This window comes from Chelonia mydas, chromosome 8 (genome assembly GCF_015237465.2).
Source record: "Chelonia mydas isolate rCheMyd1 chromosome 8, rCheMyd1.pri.v2, whole genome shotgun sequence".
NCBI classification, from domain to species: Eukaryota; Metazoa; Chordata; order Testudines; family Cheloniidae; genus Chelonia; species Chelonia mydas.
This window is the reverse complement of record NC_057854.1, coordinates 62,821,870-62,847,421: the sequence shown is the minus strand read 5'-3', so window position 1 is coordinate 62,847,421 and position 25,552 is coordinate 62,821,870. Positions and strand designations below refer to the sequence as shown.

The following is a 25,552-nucleotide window of genomic DNA, read 5'->3' as shown; positions in this document are numbered from 1 at the left end:
CGTGGAGGTATTCCTTCTCAGAGCGAGGCTGCGTCTGACACAGGCGCGCCGGAACCCGGAAATGGAGGGGGAGGTGGCTGTGGTCGCGAGCGCAGCGGCGGAGTTTAGCGGCTGACAGGCAGCGGCGGGGGAGCCGCGCGGAGCGCCCGGCGCGGGGCAGGTGTGTGCTGCTGCTGCTGCGACCGCTGCTGAGCGGCCTGTGTGCGGCTGGCGGGCGGATCCAGTGGGGCGAGCGATTTACGCCCCCCTTGGCTGGACCGTGGCCCTGTGTGGAGGGGCGGGTGAGCGCCACAGCCCGCTGGGGCGCGGCGAGGCGGCTCCGTGGGGTTGGGGACTCTGCTCCCGTTCCGAGGCAGGGGGAATCGGGGACCCTCCGCAGGCCCCGGAGCGGGGAGCAGGGGCGCTCCCGTCGCTCCCCTGGGGCTGTTCGGCTCCCTGGGGGTGAGGTGAAGGGCCCCTCTCCCTCTCTGTCCTTGGGGACCGTGCGGCGGTGACCCCAGCCGGTCTCGGGGGGCGGGGGGGACAAAGACTCTCAATCGCCCGAGGTTGCTCCCCGCATCCGGAGCCGAAGCAGGGGCGTGCGGGGCTGGGGATTTGACATTTGGAGGCAAAACGACCTGCCACCCGAAATCTCTTCACCGAGCCGCACAGGAAGTATCGCGCTGCTGTTCTGCAGGAGCACAAAACTCCCCAGTCCGGATGTCAAGAGGAGAATGGAGTATTGAGCACAGAATATCTGATTGGCCTCAACGTGAATGCACCCGTTTCGAGTTCAGCGAGTGTCACCCAGCCAACACCAGTGTGAGACGTGCACAGTTAATAAGGCCAATATTCAGTGTTGATGCTGGGTTTTGGTTTTAATTTTTTTCTGGTTCTGAAAAGATGCTTCAAAGAGCAAAGCAAATCTGTTTAAGAATGATATGTTGCATCTGGCTTGGAACATTTCACAAACTATAGGAGCACACTCTTCAGCTGCTTAATAAACAGATGTCACATTATTTCTTTTATCAGTGTACAGCAGTGTTACATGGTAGGCCAGAATGGGAAGAGACTAGGTTTGAATAATTTAGTAAATGCTTAAAGTATGCAGAAAAGTAAGTAGAAATTGTATATAGTTTTATAAAGTAAATTATATACTGTTGTGTCCCAAGTGTAATTATTAATAATATTCTTTTACAGATTATGAAAATATTCTGATCAATCTGTTTTTAAAAAAAAATTCAGAACTGAATTAAGGCTTCACCATAAATCTTTTCTGCTGCTTATGAAGTTTCTGATGTTAAAGCTGTACTATTGAAATGAAGAAAAGGAGAAAGTTCCCTGGAAATCTGAATGAGAAAATACATCTTGGCCATGAGAAAAATATTTCTGATGGGATTCTTGTAGATTCTGACCAAGAAACTGTCACCAAATCTGCTGAAGTAGCTATTGCAGGCCAGCTTGAGTGTTCCCAAGAACTTCCTCCATCACCAGAACAAAGAAAACTCTTAAGTTCACTGCAGTATAATAAAAATCTACTTAAATATTTAAATGATGATAGACACAAACAACCATCTTTTTGTGACTTACTTATCATAGTAGAAGGAAAAGAATTTAGTGCGCACAAAGTTGTTGTAGCTGTTGGCAGTAGTTATTTTCATGCTTGTTTGAGCAAAAACCCAAGCACGGATGTTGTCACACTGGATCATGTAACTCATTCTGTTTTTCAGCATTTGCTTGAGTTTTTGTACACATCTGAGTTTTTTGTGTATAAAAATGAAATCCCTTTAGTGTTGGAAGCAGCTAAATTTTTAGACATAATAGATGCAGTCAGACTGCTCAATAATGAAAATATTTCCACCATACAATCTGAAGTGGTAACTGAAAACCCAGTACCAGTTGAAACTCTCAATGAATTGACTGGAAAACTATCAAATAGTCACCAGTGCACTTTTTGCAGTCGAAACTTCTGTTACAAGAAATCCCTAGAAAACCACTTGGCTAAAGCTCACAGATCCCTTCCACTGGAAAAAAAACATGGGTTAAAAATGGTTGAGAAAGCAGACTTTTCTACCAGAAGATCTACAAGGAACCGTAAATGCCCAGCTAAGTTTGATAACAGTGATAACGAAAGCAGTGATGTGTCTGACAACAACTTGGATAAAGTGCATTCTGAGAGAGAAATGTCTGTTAAAAATGAATGTGAAGATAGTGGAAGTGAGTGCAATGCAGATGAAGAGGGTCAGGAAGAAGAAATATCAGATGAAGAGTCAGATACTGAAGAGCAAAGTAAAAAAGAACATAATGATACTGAAGTGAGTCCTGAGCTAGTTGATTCAGTAGGAAATATTCCTGAAGGTTTAACTCCAGTCGTCATTCAGAGTAGTAGCAAAAAACTATTGCAGTGTCCCAAGTGTGACAAAACATTTGATCGAACAGGTAAGAGCAATTAGTTCGTCTCCTTTCTCTTTACCACATGGTGGTACTTTCAGGTGGAAAATAAACTGAGTTCTTTCTGACTCTTATGTTTATAGACAATTATCATTACTGTAGCACTAAAATTAGGAAGTGAATTAATAAGAGTGCTATTTTTTTAAAATCCTGCAAATGACAAATCTTTCTCTTCCCCCAGTCGTGGTCTCAATTCTTAGTATACAGAAGAGGCTTGAAGAGAGTGCAGTAACTTATTAGTAGAATGGAAGGTAAATTGTAAGAAATCTGAAACATGGGCTTGACTTCCCACCAAACTGTCCAACTTTAGCTGATTAAGGTAGCTGACTTTTCTGTTAGAGTTATACTATATTAAATGCTACAGAAGCAATTATTTCTTATGATAAAAACATGGACTCCCCAGCATGTGGCTCCCTGATGATGAAAACACTTGCATGTACAGTTCTAATTCATAAGAAATATAGATGAGGTCTGTCTTTCAAAATGAGCCTAGTATGCTTGTACAAATATCATAACTAATAAGATGTTTTGACATGGCTGCATGTCAAACAGAATAACACTAAACTCACTTCTAGATTTTAAACTAGGTCTGATTGCAATATTAAGTGGTCTTGCCATTAGTAAACTTTAAATTTTGTTGAGATCTGAAGGCAGAATTTTTCATGTGTGGATCACTAGTAATTTATTTAGTTGCATTTTTACTTACAAGACATGATCCACTGAGATTTTGTCAAATTTAATTTTATACCACTTGTTGAGGGACGTGCTGGCTGAAATTTTAGGTGTGGGATAAAATAACACTGCTTTTACAAAGCCAGGTTAAAGTCTTTTAATCACACATTAAGTTCTGGTTTAGGTGTGATAAATGTTCCTCAGGGTATCAAGACAGCTCTTCAGTCTGTACCCAAAGCTTCCCCACTATCTTTCTAAACTGAGGATCACATCGTGCCTGCCTTATTCACATAAGCAGTCCCATTGACCCAATGGATTTGGCTCTGAGTTTTTCCTTCTCCATGAGTATTTTTCATTTCAGCTGGGATAGTTAATGTATTTCTAAACTTTGATTATGAGGTACTGAGCTTCCTCAACTGATTGCTGAAGTCATGGGAGTTACGAGAGCAGCATCTCACGAGATCAGGCCCTTTTTAGTGCTACTAAAAGACTACCACTATAAATTTGTCATCCTAAGATCTAAGAATTTATAGTCATTATATGGGGGAAAAAAAGCTGACTTATATGTTCAGACATATTATAGTGAAATGGGCAAGCTTGCTCTGATGGTATTTGAATTTAATCATTAAGGCAGGAAACCATTTTGGTTTCAGACCTTTCTTGTAGCAACACTTTATTATTAGCTAGATACTTGATAGCTTTTATATAGTGCTCTTCATCTTCAAAGCACTTTACAAAATTAATTAGTTGATCCTAACAACAACCTGGTAAGTATTATTATCCACATTTTACAGATGGGGATACTGAGGCAGAGGTGAAATGAGTTGTCCAAGGTCACAGATTATATAATAATAACTATTCAACATTAAAAAAAGGTGAGACATCTCTCTCTCTCTCTTTTTTAAAATAGAAACTTATGGAAAATTCTCTGAATTTGATAACTGTTGCTGGTGATTTTTTGATACTGAAAGTCAAGATTACAGAGCCTAATAGTCTGAAGTTTTAGGGTGTTTTTTTTTTTAATGAAATATTTTGAGTGGTAGTGCAAAGTCAAACTTTTTTTCTCTTTGCACTCTTGTAATTTAGAGCCACGAAACTTTTGTGTTTTAAAAGGGGGGATGGGAGGAGGAGTGGAAGGAGAAATAAAAGCCTGTCTTCCATTGGCGATTTTAATAACCACAATACACTTCTTTCTTTGTGTTTATAGAGTGTCCAAAAGTAGTGTGTAGGTGTTCTTACAGAGAAATAAACCCCCTTCCAGTCCAAGGCCCTTCAGTTGATTCCACAAGTGCAGACCCACATTGCAGGATTGGGGTCCAATTTTAGCCAAGTAATGAATGAGAATGAAAATCCATGTAGAAGGAATGAAGGCTAGATTATTATTTTTATTTTATTTTAGTATTGTTATAATGCCTTGGGACCCCATCATGGATGAAGTATGAGGGTCTCTCTCTTTCTTAGTCTTTGATTATACCAAAATAAATGACACAAAGCTCTGTTTTTAAGTTTCCAGACTGCTCCCTATTTTGAAAGAGGTACTTCGTGAACTGGATTATTTAAAAAAGAAAAAGTAATGCATCTCTCAGTCAAGGATAGAGAGTGCTTTACAGAGATGAATATGTAGGCTCATGTATACAGGATGTGGTAACAGCATATGTGGAGTAAATATAAAACACATTTTAAAAATAGTGAAGATTAAAGTATTTTGGGAACCTTTATTTGATTTGTCTATATAATCCCTATAAGCTACCCAGTGAAACTCAGTAAAATAATTGTTCATATGTATGTTGAATATGCCTAGATTTATGGAGGTTGGCTGAAAGCATTTAGTGCTTGTACTATACAGGGACACCCTGGTCTGTGTGCTGTGAATCAGAACTGTGTAAGGCCCCATATTGTTGTAGGCTTCAAAACACTGAGTGGAGATTCTAACAAAAACAAGAAAGTACTGAAGATGATAAAGAACGTAAGTTAGTTTGTTTGTCCGGTGGTATGTGTCTTTAAGCTGACTGTAGTTGATGATAGTTCTATGTTAAACTAACATTTTATTTTTTAGGGAAGCTCGAGATCCATACCCGTGTGCACACAGGTGAGAAGCCCTTCGAGTGTGATATTTGTCATCAGCGCTATTCCACAAAATCTAACCTGACAGTTCACAGAAAGAAACACAATAATGAAACAGAATTTCATAAGAAGGAGCACAAATGTCCATATTGTAATAAACTGCATGCAAGCAAAAAGACTCTAGCAAAACATGCAAAGAGGTAAGTATGAGTGGGATTGTCTGTTACACTTCTGCGTAATGTATTTTCCAGCCCCAAAGCTGTAGTAGATAAAAACACAAAACATTGGGAAACTATTTAACTTTTGGTTTCTTTCTAGAATTGTTTTTTAAAAGACACCTCTTTTAACAGGACATAAGTATTAACAGTAGTAAGTCACCTACCATATAAGGATAAGTTAGTCAATGTTTGTACAGCACTTTGAAAATGGAAAAAATTATATATAGTGTGTGTGCACAACATATTAGGGTACTGTGAAGTGATAGTATCACAATAGCTTTCTACTATAAATTTCAACTTGCTCAAGAAAGCTACTTATTAAAGTTGACCCTCTCAGTAATTATCTCCCTTTTTAGGTAAGATTGTGTTGTTGTTTTTTCTGGCAAAGCAAATCTGATAATATCCAAAGTCCTCCTGTTTCCTTGATCCCTTTCACTGTGTTAGGTTTGGGCTTGATGCAGGGACAGCACTGGTTTTGGTGGCAATGATATAGCCTCCTGGTGAATGATGAAAATTCAGTTAACAGTGAAGTATTTTTATTTACCTATAGACCCTGGCAGGGATATATTCATTTAAGAGGACCCCTAGAGTGGTGTAATACAAATGATCTGGCCCATGGACTAGCATGTGGTACTGCAAGTTTCTTTAGTCAATTTTCTTTAATATGCTATGCCTTCAGGATTCCAGTGTCATCAGCCTGCTGATGACAGCTTTGTCAGTTCACTGGATTGGATTGGAATGGTAATGTTTGACTGGCTTTCATGGTGTACAGCCAGAGTTGAGGCCTGCATCAGCTTAAGCTGGATGAACTTCAGTTTAGATACAAATGGTAATGTTAGCAGACTATATTTATTTGAAAAGGAAGAGGGTGAATGTAAACTGGGTTTAACTTATACAGTAGAGCTGTCCAGGGCCATCTGTAAATTATATTCCTGGTATGGTTTTGGGCAGATATAAATTTTTTTGAAGTTATACCTCTATTGACCTGATCTTAACGTATGTGGTTGAATGCATATAACTTCAGAATCTGTCACGTCAAACAATAAATATTTCATATACTGCATATTTGAACAAAGGCTATGTTTTTAAAAAATGTTTGTCAAATGTGGAGATACGTAGACTTGGAAATGACAAGAGAGCTGCACGGTAATGCTGCTTGCTATGCTAACTAACGTGCATTAGTATAAATAACATCGGAGTTAAGAAATGTATAGCTAACATTACTCATTTTCACTGATCTTTTCTCCTAGGTTTCATCCAGAGAACGTACAAGAATTTCTTTCGATTAAAAAGACAAAGAGTGAAGGCTGGAAATGTGATGTAAGCACTACTTTAAGTCTACCAAAAAATCAAACTTGAGGTTTTTTCTACGGGATTTTTTATAATTAGTTTATACAGAAATTACTTGGTTTAATGATTTAGTGAGTATTTTCATTGCATCATTCACCCTGAAGTCTAAATAAGCTGTGTAAGTTAAATATTGTGGTTTCAGGTTGATATTAAATACTGTATTTTAGTGTGTGCATAAGACTCTGTGGCTGTATAGAAAGTACCGGACTTAATTTTACAAAATATCTGTGGCCATTAAAATAGGTATGTTTGCATATATTTCACATTAAATGGGAGTTGAATATTATGACTAGCAAAAAGACAAAAATAAAGCCAATAGTGAGAAACTAGTGGAATATCTTATCTTTAAAAATGGGAACAAAGAGGACACTGGGAAGTTATAGACCAGTCAGCTTAACTTCTATGCCTGGAAAGATCCTGGAAGGAATTTAGCCCAGTTTGCAAATACCTAGATGATGATAGGGTCACAAGGAATAGCCAGCATGGAATTGCCAAGAACAAATCATGCCAAACCAACCTAATTACCTTCTTTGACATGATTACTGGCCTAGTGGATAGGAGGAAAGCTGTCAACATGATGTATCTTGATTTTTAGTATAGGTTTTGACACCTTCCAACTGATGTTCTCATACACAAACTAGGGAAATGTGATGTAGATTAAGTTACTATAAGGTGGATACAAAATTGTTTGAAAGACTATACTTGAAATAGTTAGCAGTGGTTGTCTGTCAAACTGGGAGAATGTATATCTAGTCGGGTCCTGCACGGATCAGTCTTGGGTCTGGTACTATTCAATATTTTCATTAATTACTTGGGCAATGGAGTAGAGTGTGTGCTTATAAGATTTTCACATGACGCCAAGCTGGGAGGAGTTGCACGAATTAAAATTCAAAATGACCTTGAGAAATTGAAGCGTTGGTCTGAAATCTACAAGATGTAATTCAATAAATACAAGTGCGACGTACTATGTGTAGGAAGGAAAAATCAAATGCACAACTGCAAAATGGGGAATAATTGGCTAGGTAGTAATACTGCTGAAAAGGACCCAGAGTTTAGAGTGGATCACAAGTTGAATGAGTCAAGAATGTGATGCAGTTTCTAAAAAGGCTAATATCTTTCTGGAGAGTCTTAACAGGAGTGTCATATGTGAGACATGGGAGGAAATTGTCCTGCTGTACTCGGCATTGGTGAGGCCTCAGCTGGAATGCTGTGTCCAATTCTGGGCACCATACTTAAAGAAAGACGTAGACAAATTAGAGAGAGAGTCCAGAGAGAGTAACAAAAATGATAAAAGATTTAGAAAACCTGATCTATGACGAAAGATTTTTTAAAAATAGGCATATTTAGTTTTGAGAAAAGAAGACTGAGTGGGATCAGATAAGTATTCAGGTATGTTAAAGGCTGTTATAAAGAGGACGGTGACCAAAATTTCTCCATGTCCACTGAAGGCAGGACAAGAAGTAAGGGCAGTACACTTCTGATTTCTTTGATCATAATCATACATTCCATACGCTGCCCATAATGTATATTCTTGGAGGTGCTCCTTCAGGGGAAGACCAAAAAAATATGTAATGTAATATGGACAAAGTTCTCACTCCCATACTTTCTCATTTGGCTGTATGCTGATACCTACTGAACAATAATCAGATACCAATATAAGCTTTAAGTGTCGTAAAAGTATTGTGCAGACTTCCCAAATCTAGCTTTAGATATAAAGCCATAGATGCCTTTTCTAGTTTTCCCCAAGAAATTGGGTATCAATAAAGTAACAATTTAGTATGAAAGTTTTGGCTGTGTGATTTCTCTGCCCTTTCCCATTTCCCTAGTGTCAATGGAATCAGATTTTTTTTTTTTCCCCAAATCATGTTTTTACAAGAGGTGGAACATTTTAAGGAATCAGAATATTTTTTGTCAACAACACAGTGGTTGTACATATACTAACTCTGCTGTATGTCCAGAAGTTCATATCATCGCGAGCCATAACATGCTATCTTGCTAAGGCTTATAAAACTAAGCACGTTTGGGCTTGGTTAGTAGTTGGCTGGGAGACACCTAGATGCTGTAGGAAGCAGAAATGTTTGTTCATTAGTTTTTTCCTTTGAGTCTGTGACGCAGTGCATATTATGGTAAGGGGCATTATGTGACAGCAGGTTCTGTCTTTTGGATGAGACATGCAGCTCTTTACAAATCCCATAGTCATAGCTAAAAGTGAAATTAAAAAGAGAGTGCTTAGATTTTGAGAGCACTTGTTTGGGAAGCTTGATGCTTGCCTGGACAAATGAGTGAGAGGATTTTGCAAGCCCTGCCTTTAGAGAGAGAGAAAAAATATCCTTTGTGTTACCTGAGTTTAAAATTGGAGTGTTGTTCATTTATCTGTAGCAGTGCACATTGGAAATATTGTTAGGAAGGACTTTGGAGCAGGGATGGGATTTTTATCACGTATAACTGAACAAGAGAATGAGGTTAGGCCCTGAAGTTGTGGCCTTGTTTGAAATAGCTCCTCCACTCGGATGCACTAAATGCATACCGGCTGCCTGATGTTATTTGATCAGTACTAGTAGTCTGTGTTTGAACATTAGGACTTGGTGCACTTACACTTTTTGGCTATGCAGCATACTAGATAAATTCCTGGACACATCTGAATACTAAAAATGGGAGTAGCAGCAGTTACAACTAGGCTTAGAAGGATTTGACTCTTTATCAGTAAATGGTGACTTCACCATACGCACACAAATGGAGGAAAAAATATTTCTATTGATAATTGAAATTTACGGACAGGCAAAGTAAGACTTCATTGGCACAATCCAATGATTTTGACTTCTGAATTAGGCTTGTTACAAATAGACTAGCAAATATTTAAAACTGTTGATTTAAGGATATTTACTTAGCACATTTTGACATGTGAGACTGACAATGTGTTTTACTGGTTTATAAAACTTTAACTTTTTGGGTCTCACCATCTACTGTCATGAAATGATTGTCGAACATCCATCCATAATTTCCCACAGTTGTGAAAATAAGTTGATACGAATCTAAATGCTTAAAACCCATAATTTGTGCAACTGTGAAAATTTAAAATGATAAAAATCTAAATACTTCAAAATAATTATATATATTATGTATCAACATTATAAAAAAAATAAAAATCTAATTCTCCAAAGCCTAAGTGTAAGCAAGCTGAACGTTCGAATTTTCACAACTACTGGGGTCTCTTGCCCTTAGATTTGAATTAAGTTATTTGGTTATATATATATATTTTTTTTTTTTAAAGAGGCAATAGAAACTTAAAAAAAATTCCTGAGTTTGTCTCTAGCTAATGTTTGACCAAGTATTTTGTCATTTTAGATTTGTAAGAAATCTTTTGCTCGAAGACCCCATTTGGAAGAACACATGATTCTTCACACTCAGGATAAACCTTTCAAGTGTACCTATTGTGAAGAGCACTTTAAATCCCGGTTTGCAAGATTGAAGCATCAAGAAAAATTCCATCTTGGTATAAAAACCTCCTTCTGACATGCAAACAATAGATTTGAAGTAAAACAGTCTTCCTCCAATGGGTGCAGAGTTTGATATTTTTTTCCTTTGCTCCTGTTTAATATTTTATTTTATTAGATTTCTTAAAAGCTTTTGAAAGGTTTAAAAAAAAGCTTGATACTAATTTTTGATTTTTTCATTAAACTGCAATGATATTTTTAAACATATGCATCCAAATAACTGTACCATGTACAAAATCCAATGTTGGACTAGCTGACTGGGAAATTCTGGTTATGATTAAAGGTGTAGGTATGTTAATCACCTACAAAGTACGTGTATTGCCAGTTCACTTACTGATAGGCAGCACTCTTATACAAATAATAGATAACTCTAGGAGGGAGAAATATTCCGTGAGTCTGGAAACTTTAATAAAACAAAATCCAAAGATATAATATTAATATAAACTTCTAAACATATTCAAATTATTATGAACTGTTCAGTCTCTTGTACTAATTTTCCGATACCATAGCAGCTGAGATATGAGGTTTCAGAGTGGTAGCCGTGTTAGTCTGTATCAATAAAAACAACGAGTGGTCCTAGTGGCACCTCAGAGACTAACACGTTTATTTGCGCATAAGCTTTCATGGAATATAACCCACTTAATCAGATGCATAGAGTGCAAAATACAGTAAGCAGGTATATTTATACAGCACATGAAAAGATGGGAGTTGCCTTACCAAGTGGGGGTCAGTGCTAACGAGGCCAATTCAGTTAGGGTGGACGTGGCCTGTTCCCAACAGTTGACAAGAAGGGGTGAATATCAATATCCACTTTGATTGAATTGGCCTCGTTAGCACTACAAAAGAGTAATTTTCCCTTTGTTGATATTCACCCCTTCTTGTCAACTAGAATAGTTTTAGAAGAATCCAGGCGGGTTCACATCATGGTTGTATACTGTTAGTACTAAATGGTTGTTTTTATGGTAGTTGTACAAGAGTTCAGAGCATAGATTATCAAACTGAAATTTAATTGTTGACTCACAAATGGAAAAAATATTAAATGTTTAAATTTTACATACTGAAAAAATGTGAGGTATGTTAGAATAATAATTCATTAAACTAGCCTTTTATTCTTGTAGGTTGATTAAGATATTTTTTTTGTTTTTGGGTCAGTGACCCAAAATATACATCTGTTTGTGACTTAATGTAATTACTCACAGCTAATAGCAGTTCTGGTTTTCTTTCAGGCCCTTTCCCATGTGATATTTGTGGTCGTCAGTTCAATGACACTAGAAATCTAAAACGCCATATAGAATGTACTCACGGGGGGAAGAGAAAATGGGTGTGTTTTATATGTGGAAAATCAGTCAGAGAAAGGTAAGAAGGAATATCTCAATCAAGGCTTGGCATAACATGAGTTTTTAATATAGAAAGTAAATAGCTTTGAGGGTATAAAATCAGTTAATTTCAGAGGGTTAATAAGACAATGTATCAAAGAAGCAGTATCTCTACCACAAACAATATATGCATTTATGGTATTTTAAATATGAGAGTGGAGAACAGAGGTGATTGACCGCAAAACACTAAATATAGAAGACCTACTGGGGAAGTTGGTTGGCTGTATTTGAATTTGCTGCATTTTGCAAGAATATCTTTCATTGGTTACATAACTGAAGAGGGATTGAGATTTTTCTGGGACAGGTGCATTGCTGAGTGTGATAATGATAACGAGAAAAAGAGAAACAATTTATAGGAGTGGCTGGGGGAAACTTGGAGAAATTCTGAACTTCTAAAAATATATATATTCTCCTCTGCCATTCCTGCCCCCCTTCAAAAAAGAGAAAATGTCATGAAAGATTTTAGAAAATTGATTGGACAAACTCATCTTTTTTTTTTTTTTTCCCCCTCTTCATTTCCTAAATGGAGCAAAATTTACTGATTTCTAGCCATGTGCAATTTGAAGTTTTAAAACCTGGGTAATAGCTTCTGCCATTATTGTTTTGGGTATGTATCTTTACCATGCATATAGTTCCTGGAATGGCAGATGCTTAACTTTTGATTCAGAACACAAGCATTTTAATATAGCTGGGCCAGTGGTTGGCTCCTATAGAAACTGTATAAATCCGTACAAAAGTAGGATTTTTGTTCTTCAGGGGTTAAGGCTTAACTGATTGTGTGAGAAACCTGGTATGAGGGTTTTTTAATGAAACAACCTTTCACATAGCTGTGCAAAGCATCTGAGCTAAACCAGGCTGTCTCTTTTTTTTTTTTTTTTTTTAAACTGTGGTTGAAACTTCTTACATTAAACCTGATATTAGTTTATATTTGAATCTCATGTAAAAAGGTACACTTTTTTCCCCTTTTTGGAGAGGGTAACTTTTATTAATTTCTTGGTTTGACAAAATCATCTCTGCTTTTAGTCATTGGGGCTGAGATGTTCCACACGTCTTAAGATATCATACATCGAAAATTTCTGAGCTTATATATGTTCCCTATGGACTCATTCCAAATCGCTGACTGCTCCCACTGAGTACTGTTGGAAGAGGATTTGGCCCCAAGTGGGACTAGTTCTTTTAGTTTTTTTTAAGCAGATAAAGCAGTCAAGCAGAACACTAAAGGGGAACATCAGTGCTGCTTAAAATTATAGAACTGAAGGGCACGTGCACATTTAAATAGAACATGTACTGGCTTGTTGTAATATCTGTACATAAGGTACAAAAGCCCAGCAAAATTTTCAATTCCCTGTAACTCATTTTTAGCTTGTAACACAAGCTGTTGGTAAATAAAACAACTTTGCATTAGCTTAGGTTTATAGATTTTAGTGTAGTTGTATATGTGCACAGAAGTAAATATATTTGGAGTTACTGGTTTCAATAGCAAACTTAAAAATCACAGTACTTCTAACTGAAAATATTTTAACTATTACTGGTAACATCTAGAATTACTAATTAAAAGAAACTAGAGATTTTTTTCTTTCAGACAGCTTATATATTTGACAGCACTTTGTGAAAGTAAATTTCACCGTTTCAGTTGTATAGTCAATCAGTTTCCTTTGTTGACTGAGTGGTCACAAAGTCACAGGAAGAGAATTAGAAAAAGAAAAAAGGAAATTGGCAGGGCTGCATACTTTCACATTAGCACATATGTGAACATACGCACTATGCTCAATTAGGCTTGCAGTGAGGACTATAATTTTGATTTTTCTCTTTTGACTTTAAACTATAGATTTGCAGTAACTTTTTTGCATGGAATTTTCTTGTCTTCATATAAGCAAAAAGAAGCAAAGAGAGGTTTCAGTGATATACACACACAAATCCAGAATTTTTGGGTGCATGCAGTGAACGAATATCTTAGGATCAGGCTGAAAAAGAAGTTGTACTGAGGAGGGATAAGCCATCATTAAGACACAAATTGCCAATAACAGTGGGGACAATATAGAAAATATTAGTAAAAACCACTTTTGTATAAACATGCATTCCTTATGTGCTTTGATATGTGTCCCTTTAAGAGTATCTTGTTTCCAGAAGAAACCTGTGGAGAGAAGATTAGACATGATGAATGAAATTCAGGACCTTTATTTGTTCATATTCTATATAATTTAATATAAATACTTGAGTATTTAATCCTCTGTTTACCTAAAGTGATGCATCAAGATCAGAGAACATTTATTCTGTCTACACTTTAAAGTAGTAGTAACACTAAGTTCCTAAAACATTGCTTTTTTTTTTTTTTTTTAAACCCAGAACAACTTTGAAAGAACATTTGAGAATTCATAGTGGGGAGAAGCCTCATCTTTGTAGTATTTGTGGGCAGAGTTTTCGTCATGGAAGTTCCTACAGGTAATGAAGCAGATTCTGATTCTGTTTAAAGAGATTAAGCTACCACATTCTAGATGGTGATATAGATAGATAGATAGATCTCTCTCTGTCTCTCTCTCTCCCCCTTTTGCCCACACACCTTGAATAATTATGTTGATGATGTTTGATTTGGGTTTCCAATATGAGTAAACAACGATTTTCAAAATTGTTTTTTAACTTAAAGAAATTTGGGGAATTTAGATTGATATTGGTGTGAAAAATCCTTTTTTATTTTTAATTATCTAAATTTGGGTCTTAAAGTACATGACAGAATCCCTTTCACATACTAAATATATCAGTTTTAATGACAAACTGCAAGAAACAAAATGTTTCCATTGTTCTTTTCCTCAACTGTAATACAAATAATATTGAAGTTGACTTCTTCCAGACCTTCTGCAAATTTTGAGTAAGTGCTGTTTGGGGGGGGAAACCATGGCAAGTAATGTACTGCAGTTTCCATGTTCGTTAAGGTGAAGCTATATTCTAAAAAGTAATTAAAAAGACATCCTGAGTTCTCAGTGACTTCTATATCAAGTTTGCGTACCTTTACAAGTAAAGAAGAAAAAGATATTACAAGCACTGCGAATTTAATTTGGGATTTGAAAGTAGAGCTGTCATCTTTCTGGCTCATTTAAGAACAGTAAATGATTCTGCAACTGGAAGTTATTTAGTTGAGTGAGCCAGAAAGGAATCCAGCTTTATATCCTACAGCTGTACTAGTTCTGCATGCAGATCTGTTGAGGAAAATGCTATTTTTATAATCACATTAATAACTATAAATGTGTTAAACTTGAACAGTGACATAAATTTCTCTATTAATATAGACTTCATCTACGAGTTCACCATAATGACAAGAGGTATGAATGTGAAGAATGTGGGAAAACGTTTATTCGGCATGACCATCTAACAAAACACAAAAAAATACACTCAGGTAGGCTATATCTTTGGAAGTTTGATCAAAGTAAGTAAGAGTGAGCAAAAAATTAATTTTGGATGCTTTATACTTTTTAAAGGTTTTAATAGGAGTGGTATTTAAGCCTATTACAAATGTTACTTTCAGTGTCCTGCAGACGGATTTATTTATCTCTTCAAACACTTGCAAAGTTTAAGAGTAGAATGTTTCCTCTCTGTTAATACAGAGAGCTGAGGGACAGTCAAAAGGTGTAACATTTTATTTATTTATTTATTTTATTTATTTAAAAAAGCAAATGTGATAAAAGAGGATTTTTTTTGAGTTAAGATTTCTTTTCTAATAGCAGCTGTTTGAAATATTAACACCATAACACAAACTAAGCTGTCATTCACACAATCTCTGTCTAAGTTTGCATCCTGATCACTTTAATATAGAGTACAAATATGGGAAAATGACACTTGAACTGTCTGGTTTCTAAAGTTCCCCATTGTGGATTGGTAGTTAGGAAATCCTACATATGGGGAGAATCAACTCTGAGCACAGCAAAGCAGGTGGAAGAATAGAAGTTTTTAACCACTCCCCTTTCCCCCAGCTATTTTGCATCTTGAGGCAAATGGATTAGATCTGTAGAGGAAAAGAAAGATTGGAACCATTGGAGATTTTTCTTCCAGAACAGACTCCTAAGGGAATATAAAATTCCCCAGAGGATGGAAATTACTTTCCAAAACAGTGTGAAGATATGAAAGTGATCAAGGACTAAACTTTGCGAGCCCTTGTTTGAATAAAACCGCTTATTTAGTGTTTGAAACCCTAACACCCGCTATAAAACAAAGAAATCTTTGAAAACTCAGATCCCCCCCCCCCCCAAAAAAATCCCCTTTTCTACTCTATTTGCCTTTTTTCCTCCAGAAAGTTACTTACTTTGACTGTTCAAACTCCCTCTACTTACATGAGAAGAAATATTCTGCCACTTTGTGAAAGATCTCAAGATGACTCAAAAGAAACAACCAGACTTTTAAACAACGTAAAAGATAAAAGGTAACTTGAAAAAAGATTAACATTTGGATGTAGCACTGCCAGTTTAGCAATCAGTTTTAAGAACTTAGTGCAAGAGACAGCAGTCCTACATTTACTCCAAAATTTAGGCTTTTTCAAGGCTCTTGGAGCTTGGATTGTTAAAGGTGAAATTTCAAGTCTCATGAAAGAGGATGAACTTTCAGGTTTCAGAGTAACAGCCGTGTTAGTCTGTATTCGCAAAAAGAAAAGGAGTACTTGTGGCACCTTAGAGACTAACCAATTTATTTGAGCATGAGCTTTCGTGAGCTACAGCTCACTTCATCGGATGCATACTGTGGAAACTGCAGAAGACATTATATGCACAGAGACCATGAAACAATGAACTTTCAGTCATTCTCTTGCCTCTCCCTCCTCTTCTCTCTGTGGCAGTACGGGGTAATGTCCCCCAGCCATGAAGATTAGCTAACCATATAGGAGGAAGAAGAGACCAGGGAATGAGGAACCAAAAATGAAGATGTGACGGGTTGGATCACAGAAACCCCTTTGGGACTGCCACCTGTTGTTCTGAGACTACCTCTGAGCCTGTTTTCCCTGGTGGCTTGGGATTTCAGTGCCCTGCCTGGTTGTGCTAGACATGTCAGCCTGCTACAAACACAGACGCAGGCTTAACTGAAAACAGCTTAAGAAGTGTTCCTGTCTCCAGCACTCACATACGCAACTCCCAATGGGGTCCAAACCCCAAATAAATCTGTTTTACCCTGTATAAAGCTTATACAGGGTAAACTTATAAATTGTCTGCCCTCTATAACACTGAGAGATATGCACAGCTGTTTGCCCCCCCAGGTATTAATACATACTCTGGGTTAATAAGTAAAAAGTGATTTTTATTAAATACGAAAAGTAGGATTTAAGTGGTTCCAAGTAATAACAGACAGAACAAAGTGAATTACCAAGCAAAATAAAATAAAACACGCAAGTCTAAGGCTAATACAGTAAGAAAGTGATTACAGATGAAATCTCACCCTCAGAGATGTTCCAGTAAGCTTTCTCTTACAGACTGCCTCCTTCTAGTCTGGGTCCAGCAATCACTCACACCCCTGTGGTTACTGTCCTTTGTTCCAGTTTCTTTCAGGTATACTTTGGGGGTGGAGAGGCGCTCTCTCTAGAGCCAGCTGAAGACAAAATGGAGGGATCTCCCAGACTTTATATAGACTTTCTCTAGTGGGTGGAAACCCCCTCCTCTCTTATGCAGAATCCAGCTGCAAGATGGAGTTTTGGAGTTACGTGGACAAGTCATATGTCCATTCATGACTCAGAACTTTACAGGTTGAGCTACGTTCCCAGGAAAGCTCAGATGTGGATTGGCGTCTCTCAAAGTTCATTGTTTGCTTAAGTGTTTTTTGATTGGGCACTTACTGAGAATAGTCTGTTCTCAAGAAGCTGACCAACTGGTTCACTGAGGTTACTTAAAATCAAACAAGTACATAGCCAATATTCATAACTTTGAATACAAAAATGATACATACGTAAATAGGATGAATATATCGAGTAGATCATAACCTTTGCAGAGATATGTTACATGGCATATCTAGCATAAAACATATTCCAGTTATGTCATATTTACATTCATAAGCATTTTTCTATAAAGCATTATGGGGGGCAACGTCACAGAAGAGATGGGTAAAAACTACATGTCTGCTTGGATCAGCCCAAGGTCATGAAGTCATTGCTTTGGGTAATAAAAAATCCTTTTGAAATATGGAAGAGCTTTTGTTGTTTGGAGGCTTTGTACTAAACATGGTTGTACTTTTTCTGAAACTTGAGTTCTTGTTACAACTTAATTTATATTTGTTATTGGTCTCCTTTTAAAGGTGAAAAAGCACATCAGTGTGAGGAGTGTGGAAAGTGTTTTGGCCGCAGAGATCACCTAACTGTCCATTACAAAAGTGTTCATCTAGGAGAGAAAGTGTGGCAAAAGTAGGTATTTTTTGAAGTTTAAAAATATAAACATTTCCATATGGTAAACGAAGTTGGACAGATTTTCATAAATTATTCTGATAATGTGAAATGTTAGTTTTGCCTTTCTCCCTAATTCCGTTATGTCAAGATCCTTAGGTGACCTAAAGCCAGTGCCAAGATCTGTGTTTTGAAATAGCCATGTGGAAATCATAGCCATCTTGGCAATCCAAACAAGACCTTTTTCATACCATAGTTAGGCTGAATAACCTTAAGCTTTAAAAGTGATCAAATTCAGTTCTTCTATCAATCTGTAATTTTGCTGGTAGCCTGTTTTCTACAATAACGTAATCTAATTATCCTCTACAAACTGGGCAAATGACTGAATTGCAAAAAATCAGTTCAGTAGTCTGTGAGCTCTCCCAAAGTCCTTATACTTTAAGATGGAAAACCAGAACTAGGTTTCAGGATAAAGGCATTGCTTTTAATATTTGTTCATATTTTGAATAATTTACTGTAAATCTTGGCTAACAGAAATGCATAAAATCAATTACAGGGTTGTTTAGCTTTTGTTTTGTCAATACTTAAATCCACTGCCTCAGTCAACATGTTTCATTGTCACTTGTTTCCTCTTGGGAGGAAAGGAACATAAGCCAGTCTTAAGCTTGTTTTGTAGCATAACTTGCTGCTAAACTGAAGACCAACTCTGGATGTTGATCTGAAGTATCCTCTTCAGGGCACATTTTGGTTTCAGATGGGAAGTTTTAAAGGGATTTGCTGTCTGAATACAAAGTACTAGACTACTCATTTTGCAGAGAACAAGATTAAATATAGAAAATCTAGATGGCCCTCTGACAAGTGGATGCCTAAAGGAATTGCCTGTCCTCTCCAGTTATGTGTTATATTGTAATATAAATGTAGAGGGAGAAATACAGAAATATGTGACTCTTCTGCAATTTGTGGAATCTTTAAAGGCTATGTACATATTTGAGACTTTTTGGAAAAACCTGATCTTCTAATATAAACATGTTTTCTTCTTTGCAGATATAAAGCAACATTTCATCAGTGTGAAGTTTGCAAGAAAGTTTTTAAAGGGAAATCAAGTTTGGAAATGCATTTTAGGACACATTCAGGTAAAACTTTATCTATCACTCTGTGTTACTGCCACCTTGGTGTGATGGGAGATGATAAATTACTACAGGACTGACCAGAATTCTTCTAACGCTTCAGGCTTTATGACGCTTTAGGGCAGCAGTAGCAAGATAGAGCATGAACTGAGCTCCCTACTGCTTGTTGTATGCCATCCTTTTCTGAGTGTGAATACTGCCCTCTGAATGTAGTAGTTAGTTCTTTTTAGACTTCTCCAGGCAAAGGAGCTTCTGGATTCGCATGTGTTCTACTGATGCGCATTGTGTATTTTTACCAAATTTACTCATACCTTTTACTCAGTCTGGAGATCTAGGGAATACTTAATTTCAGTTTGTAACCTAAATCAGGATTTGGAACCCAACTATCCAGGGGAAAGTGTTTTAATACTCAGCTCTTCATTCTCTGCAAGAAAGTAATTGTTCACTAGAAGGACCTAAAAAAAAAAATGCAAATTTGAGCTTCTTTAACAATAGTACAATAACGTGAATGTTGTTAGGTTTATTGACTGGTCCCCTTCATGTGCCCTTGGCAGAAATCCGAACTAGTTGGATTTGACGAGAATGCTATACTGATATCACTTCAAAATAAATTTTCTGTTTTCACTTAGTGAATTGTTTTCTCAGATGCCAAACATATTTTTCCAGTAGAGCTACTTGAGAACCGTGTTTATTATATAATATAGCACCCCCCTCCCCAACCATATGATTTCTACACAGTGATACTTGACTTCACATTTTATCTATTAATGCTGACTCCTTTTCTTCTATAGGTGAGAAACCATACAAATGTCAAATTTGTAGCCAATCCTTTAGAATTAAGAAGACATTAACAAAACACATGGTTATTCATTCAGATGCTCGACCTTTTAACTGCCAGCATTGCAATGCAACATTTAAACGAAAAGACAAGTTGAAATACCATATTGACCATGTGCATGGAACAAAGGCTGCAGAAGAAACAGTAACCACTTCTGAAGAAAAAGTAATCTCCTTGCCAGTACAGTACACCCCTGATGACAAAGTTTTCCAAATTGAGTCTAAACCATACATGGATCAGCCTGAAGTTTACGAAACAGAAGTCAAACCTATGCTACAGAATGTACCAGCAGAAGTATGTGTGCCAGTAACACTGGTACCAGTTCAGATGCGGGAACCTCAAGCTGATCTAGTACAACATAACACTACTCTCTCACCCCAGTCTCATGGTATTCTTCCCCCACAGGCACAGCAGCCAGATTATCAACGAACGGATTTGGCATTTCTGGAAAAATATACTCTCACTCCCCAGCCTGCAAATATAGTACATCCTGTCAGACCTGAGCAAATGTTGGATCCTAGAGACCAATCTTACCTTGGAACTTTATTAGGGCTTGATACAGCTCCAACTGTACAGAATATGTCAAATAATGAACATTCATGATTGGACCCCTAACATTCCACTTAACTTACTAAGCCATTAGCCACCAGAAGGCTAATATGGCTATTAAGTTTTGTAGTTCATTTGGACTTCTAGTCTTCTGAACAGTTTTGTTAAGTGCAAGGAAAAAATAGATTTGTTTACATGTATGAACATTAAGACACATTTTAATGTATATTTATAGTGTTTCTTGTGGTTTTAAAGGCTTTTAAAAATCTTATAGCAGGTCTTTTGAAAATAGGTTCTCAAATATCTTTTAAGAATACTAGCTGCAGCAAACTTTAATCCCATACCTGGCCATTAATAAAAATAATTGTTCATATGTCTGCATCTCACTTTCCAAATAAACCTTTCTGTGGATAATGGAAAATATACTAGAAGGTTTAAGGGTTATGTTGAATTCATTAGGGTCACGATCGGAAAAAACATGAAACTAAACCTCTTAATGATCCCTCACCTTAAAATAAAATGTAACTTAATCCCAGACGAACCTGGTTACATTTTTTTACTGTAATTCATATCTGAGTAGTGGAATTATGAATCTGAGAATATAAAAAGTACTTGTGCTCTCTTAACCTTGGTTCAGTCTTCTATAAAGTTTCCAACATTTGGGCCTTGAAAGGCTGAGAGATGTGGTGGTAATATACTGTAACCCTCAGGCAGTAATAAAAGATTGGACTACTTCATCCTTGTTTATGAGCACAGAATCAAACCAAGCTGAAGCCCTTACTAGTATGCCCCATTTCTACAATACTGATATGTAAAGTAATTTAAAAAGCTCTTTTCAGAAAAGTAATTTGCTTAAATTTGTTAAAAGATTAATGAAATCAGTAATTATAAAACTTCAGCTGGCTTCTGGAAAAGAAAGTGAAAGGAAGTCATTTGTTTTTTCACCTTACGTGATATACATCGTATGTAGGTGACAAATAATTAGGAAGAGGAAAGAAGATTAGAACATGTAATGCCTTTAACTATTCTTTTACTGTTTCCTTACTGTTTTTCTAATGTGGAACCAAATCAAATCCACTATCTAGAATAATTTAAATTATTAAATCCCTCAAATTCTCTTCTAAGTAGAGCCCTGCAAATCCATGGACATCTACCGATCATTTTTGTGGATTGTGGATCAGATGCGCATACAGACTCTGTATTCGCGCAGGGCTCTACTTCTAACCTCATTCCCGAAATAATCCTTTCCTTGTTGTAGGCTTAGTCAATCTTGTGCCAAAGGAAATACATAGAATCATACTTGTTTCTCAATTATGTCTCATTAGGGATTACATTTTAGACTAAACTTTCCCTACTTCCCATAAAAACCTGGTTTTCTCACTTTTATTATTATTGTAAATTTTTTATATCCAATTTCTAAATTATGAAACTGGAAGTTCATTTGCCACGGTGAGTTATTAAACTTCTGCATTTGGTAGGAGCATAATAGTCTCTGAAAAAATGTCAGCATCCTACCGCTACAAACTCTTAATGGCCCTGTCTTGTAAAATGCTAATCACTTTCTGTGATGTGTTTGAGTGCTTTGCAGGATTGGGGTCAGAGCTGGGTGTTTGGTCATGTGTAGAAGCTTTTCAACCTAACTGATTCTCATCTAAGTGCACCAAAGACTTCTGTTAGCAGTTGAATAGTACTAGCATGCATAGAATTTAAATGTATCATTATTTAAATAAGGACTTGTCCAAAGAAGCACAATAGAAGTCCTAGACTTACAGATCTTTAAAATTCAGTTCCTATAGTAGGACCAAGTGTATGTTTAACTGTTGTGTTTATATGTACAAAGCAAGATGAGAGAAATACTCTGGGAACGCTCATACTGAGATGCTGTATATATGTCAGGTAAAAAGATGAGTACTAATTAAGATTATACAACAATATTCAGCCCACTGAATGCCATCTTCTAAAAGGACACTGTCAAGTACTGCACTTCCTGCTTGTCCTCTGCAAAAAATTTTTTTAAATCACCACCATACTTATGCTACAATGCACAAAAGTACTATTTAGTTTGTACCTTTCAAGTTGACAAGCACTGGAGTTTTTACCCCTCTGTATACCTTTCCAAAGTTTATGTTCATACTGTCAGAGATAAACTGACATCAGTGCTCTCAGCACAGTTCTGAGACTGACATTCTACCTTTGCATTCTTTACTGACTTTCTTCCTCTGCAATGAGTGTGGAGAGGATTGCAATTAAACAGTGGCATAAAAATATTGGTGGTTAAGTTCTGTTGTTTTGTTTTTTAAATCCAATCAGTCTGGAACACACTTCACGTTATTTAAATGTTGAGATTGAAGTTGGGGCATATATTACTTAATGTTCTTTTTAAGTCTGTCATGATTGTGCCTATTTATACATTGGCTGATCACTCTAGTTGATTAATTATTAAAGACCATATTAAAGCGAATATTTTCAAAAGTGCCTAGTGATTTTGGGTGCTCAACTGGAGCCACTTTAAAGGTGTTTAAGTTGGGTACCCCAAATCACTACACTCTTAAAAATGTTGGCCTAAGAGTTCATCAGTGCAGTTTTACAGTTAACCAAACTAGTTTGCATCTTTACCTGCTGGTCAGGCTCAGTCGTTGCCTGAAGGGAAAAATAATTTATGTAGGAAAACTTACATAAAAGTGCTAAATTATTAAATAGTATAGCTTTTGGGGTTTTTTATGTGCTGGGTTTTGATTCTTATGCCCTTATGGGTATAGTGAATTTGCATGTGAGTCAAGTAAATCACCATGGAGTGGTACTTCATCCTATAAGCAGGAAGAGATCATCTTCAACCTGAGAGAGCCCTATTTCTGAATAAAATGGTTTGGATTGAGAGAAAAATATGAACTATCTTGACTGCACAGATCAGAGCTTCTTGGCCATGGTACCTTCATATCAGTAAACACATGTATTTGTACTTACATAACTAGAACATATTCTGTGAGCATTGAGAAAGTGTTTTTACAATTAAGGCTGCTTTAATCTGGTAGCACTGACTCATCTCACCACTTAAAGCTGAAGGAGGAAGTGGGGGTCTCTTTAAAATGTCACGTTCTGATCAGTGCCAAATATTTAAAAGTTGTTTGTTTTTTCTTCCCACAAAAACAGCTGTGGAAGAAAAATGGAACCTTCGTTTGTGCTCTTCTATCTAAAAGGTTTCAGAATAACAGCCGTGTTAGTCTGTATTCGCAAAAAGAAAAGGAGTACTTGTGGCACCTTAGAGACTAACCAGTTTATTTGAGCATAGGCATATGCATCTGATGAAGTGAGCTGTAGCTCACAAAAGCTTATGCGCAAATAAATTGGTTAGTCTCTAAGGTGCCACAAGTACTCCTTGTCTATCTAAAAGGGTTTTTGTGAAATTTTCTTTAAATCTTAGACTCTTGTGTAGTTCTGCAAAAATTACTGCATCTATGTTCTGTTTACATACTGCATATACCTTTCAAAAAAACCTTTTATTTTTTTTTCGCTTGTATTTATCGGGTCACTGGTTATTCCAGGATATCATATCTTTGAATGGTTTCAGAGTAGCAGCTGTGTTAGTCTGTATCCACAAAAAGAAAAGGAGTACTTGTGGCACCTTAGAGACTAACAAATTTATTTGCGCATAAGCTTTCGTGAGCTACAGCTCACTTCATCAGATGCATTCAGTGGAAAATACAGTGGGGAGATTTATATACACAGAGAACATGAAACAATGGGTGTTTCTATACACACTGTAACGAGAGTGATCAGGTAAGGTGAGTTATTAGCAGGAGAGTGGGGGGGGGGGACCTTTTGTAGTGATAATCAAGGTGGGCCATTTCCAGCAGTTCATAAGTACGTCTGAGGAACGGGGGGGAATAAACATGGGGAAATAGTTTTACTTTGTGTAATGACGCATCCACTCCCAGTCTTTATTCAAGCCTAAGTTAATTGTATCCCGTTTGCAAATTAATTCCAATTCAGCAGTCTCTCGTTGGAGTCTGGATTTTTAAGAAATTCTTCCTGAGCATTGCTACTTTTTTTTTTTTTTTACAGTAGTATCGTTTTCCAAGGCTGTCCTTATTCTGAACAACAGCAGTAGTAGTGATAGTGGTATAGCTTGGATTATATTGTGGTGTACTTTGAAGATAAAATATGATTTTACTTTTAATTTGCATCATTTTATTTTTAAAGATGAATCATGTCTCAGAAACAAAAGACAAAATGTAAAGAAAACTGATACACTGTAGTGAACAATCCTGGTGAGAAACATATTGGGAACAGAATTTTTCGGACAGGTCACTTGTTCCAATATCCAAAACATAATGCTTCAGAACAAGTCAATAACTTCTTCATAATATGTTTGATCAGATATAAAATTCATTATTATGTAGACAGGGAATGAATTACCCCCCCTCTCTTTTTTTCCCTCCACTCCCCCCCCCCCCCCAAGATAGAACTTTCATGTAAAGCAGATGTGAACTGTGAGAATATAGTTGCAAATTAGAGCTTTTTTCCTTCTTGGGGTGGGGATGGGGAATCCATTCATGGATATCTGCATAAAAGTAACAAAAGCAATTCAAGATCAATTTCCATAATATATATATCCTTATGATTGCGGTCGTCTTTGACCTTGTTTATAAGATCAGGAGTATCTAGGTCATGTCATCATGGGCCTCTTCTTTAACAAGCTACCATGCATAAGTATTATTACTGCTAAAAAAAAAAAAAGTGGGGGGGGGCAGACACTTTGATAAAACCCATAACTGTCCTTTCTCTATATTTTGATGATGGTTCTGGTGCATTAAAGGTAACAATATTTTAAAATTGTTTGAAGTCTCCCATAACAAAGTATTTTGTTCATTTTAAAATGTTCAACTTTTATATAAAAAAGAGCAAAATAAAAAAATAATAATTTGGCAATATTTTGCAACTGTTACATGAAATACTGTGTTTTTAGTATGGTCTGTAATAGGTTGCTATTTTAGGTGGAAGTCTTTTAAAGTAAATTCTTTTTTTTTTTAAGGGAAAAATCTCTCTGCTATAAGGCATTGTAAATGTAGAATAACTCAGTCCTGTGTG

The 25,552-nt window shown here is 36.6% G+C and overlaps 1 protein-coding gene across 3 annotated transcripts; it reads left to right on the top strand.

The window, feature by feature from the left end:
- Positions 1 to 25,187, top strand: ZBTB41 (zinc finger and BTB domain containing 41). Of its 3 annotated transcripts, none has more exons than XM_037906719.2 (11): positions 1 to 160; positions 1,180 to 2,418; positions 5,159 to 5,366; positions 6,635 to 6,704; positions 10,080 to 10,227; positions 11,455 to 11,584; positions 13,951 to 14,046; positions 14,889 to 14,995; positions 17,866 to 17,971; positions 18,995 to 19,083; positions 19,869 to 25,187. In XM_037906719.2, the coding sequence occupies exons 2-11, from the start codon at positions 1,299 to 1,301 to the stop codon at positions 20,516 to 20,518; spliced, it is 2,724 nt and encodes a 907-aa protein (XP_037762647.1). In that variant the 5' UTR covers positions 1 to 160; positions 1,180 to 1,298; the 3' UTR covers positions 20,519 to 25,187. The 3 variants fall into 3 exon arrangements, with proteins under 3 accessions (XP_037762647.1, XP_037762648.1, XP_043409062.1); XM_037906720.2 differs by having other exon boundaries at positions 7 to 150; positions 1,177 to 2,418; XM_043553127.1 differs by lacking the exon at positions 1 to 160 and adding an exon at positions 193 to 281.
- The last annotated feature ends 365 nt before the right edge of the window (positions 25,188 to 25,552 follow it).

Bases quoted from the DNA above. Each gene is read 5' to 3' on its own strand.
- ZBTB41 (XM_037906719.2), top strand. From the start codon at position 1,299: ATGAAGAAAAGGAGAAAGTTCCCTGGAAATCTGAATGAGAAAATACAT. The intron at 14,996-17,865 runs GTAGGCTATATC...CTCCTTTTAAAG, and splicing joins ACACAAAAAAATACACTCAG to GTGAAAAAGCACATCAGTGT. The intron at 19,084-19,868 runs GTAAAACTTTAT...TTTCTTCTATAG, and splicing joins GCATTTTAGGACACATTCAG to GTGAGAAACCATACAAATGT.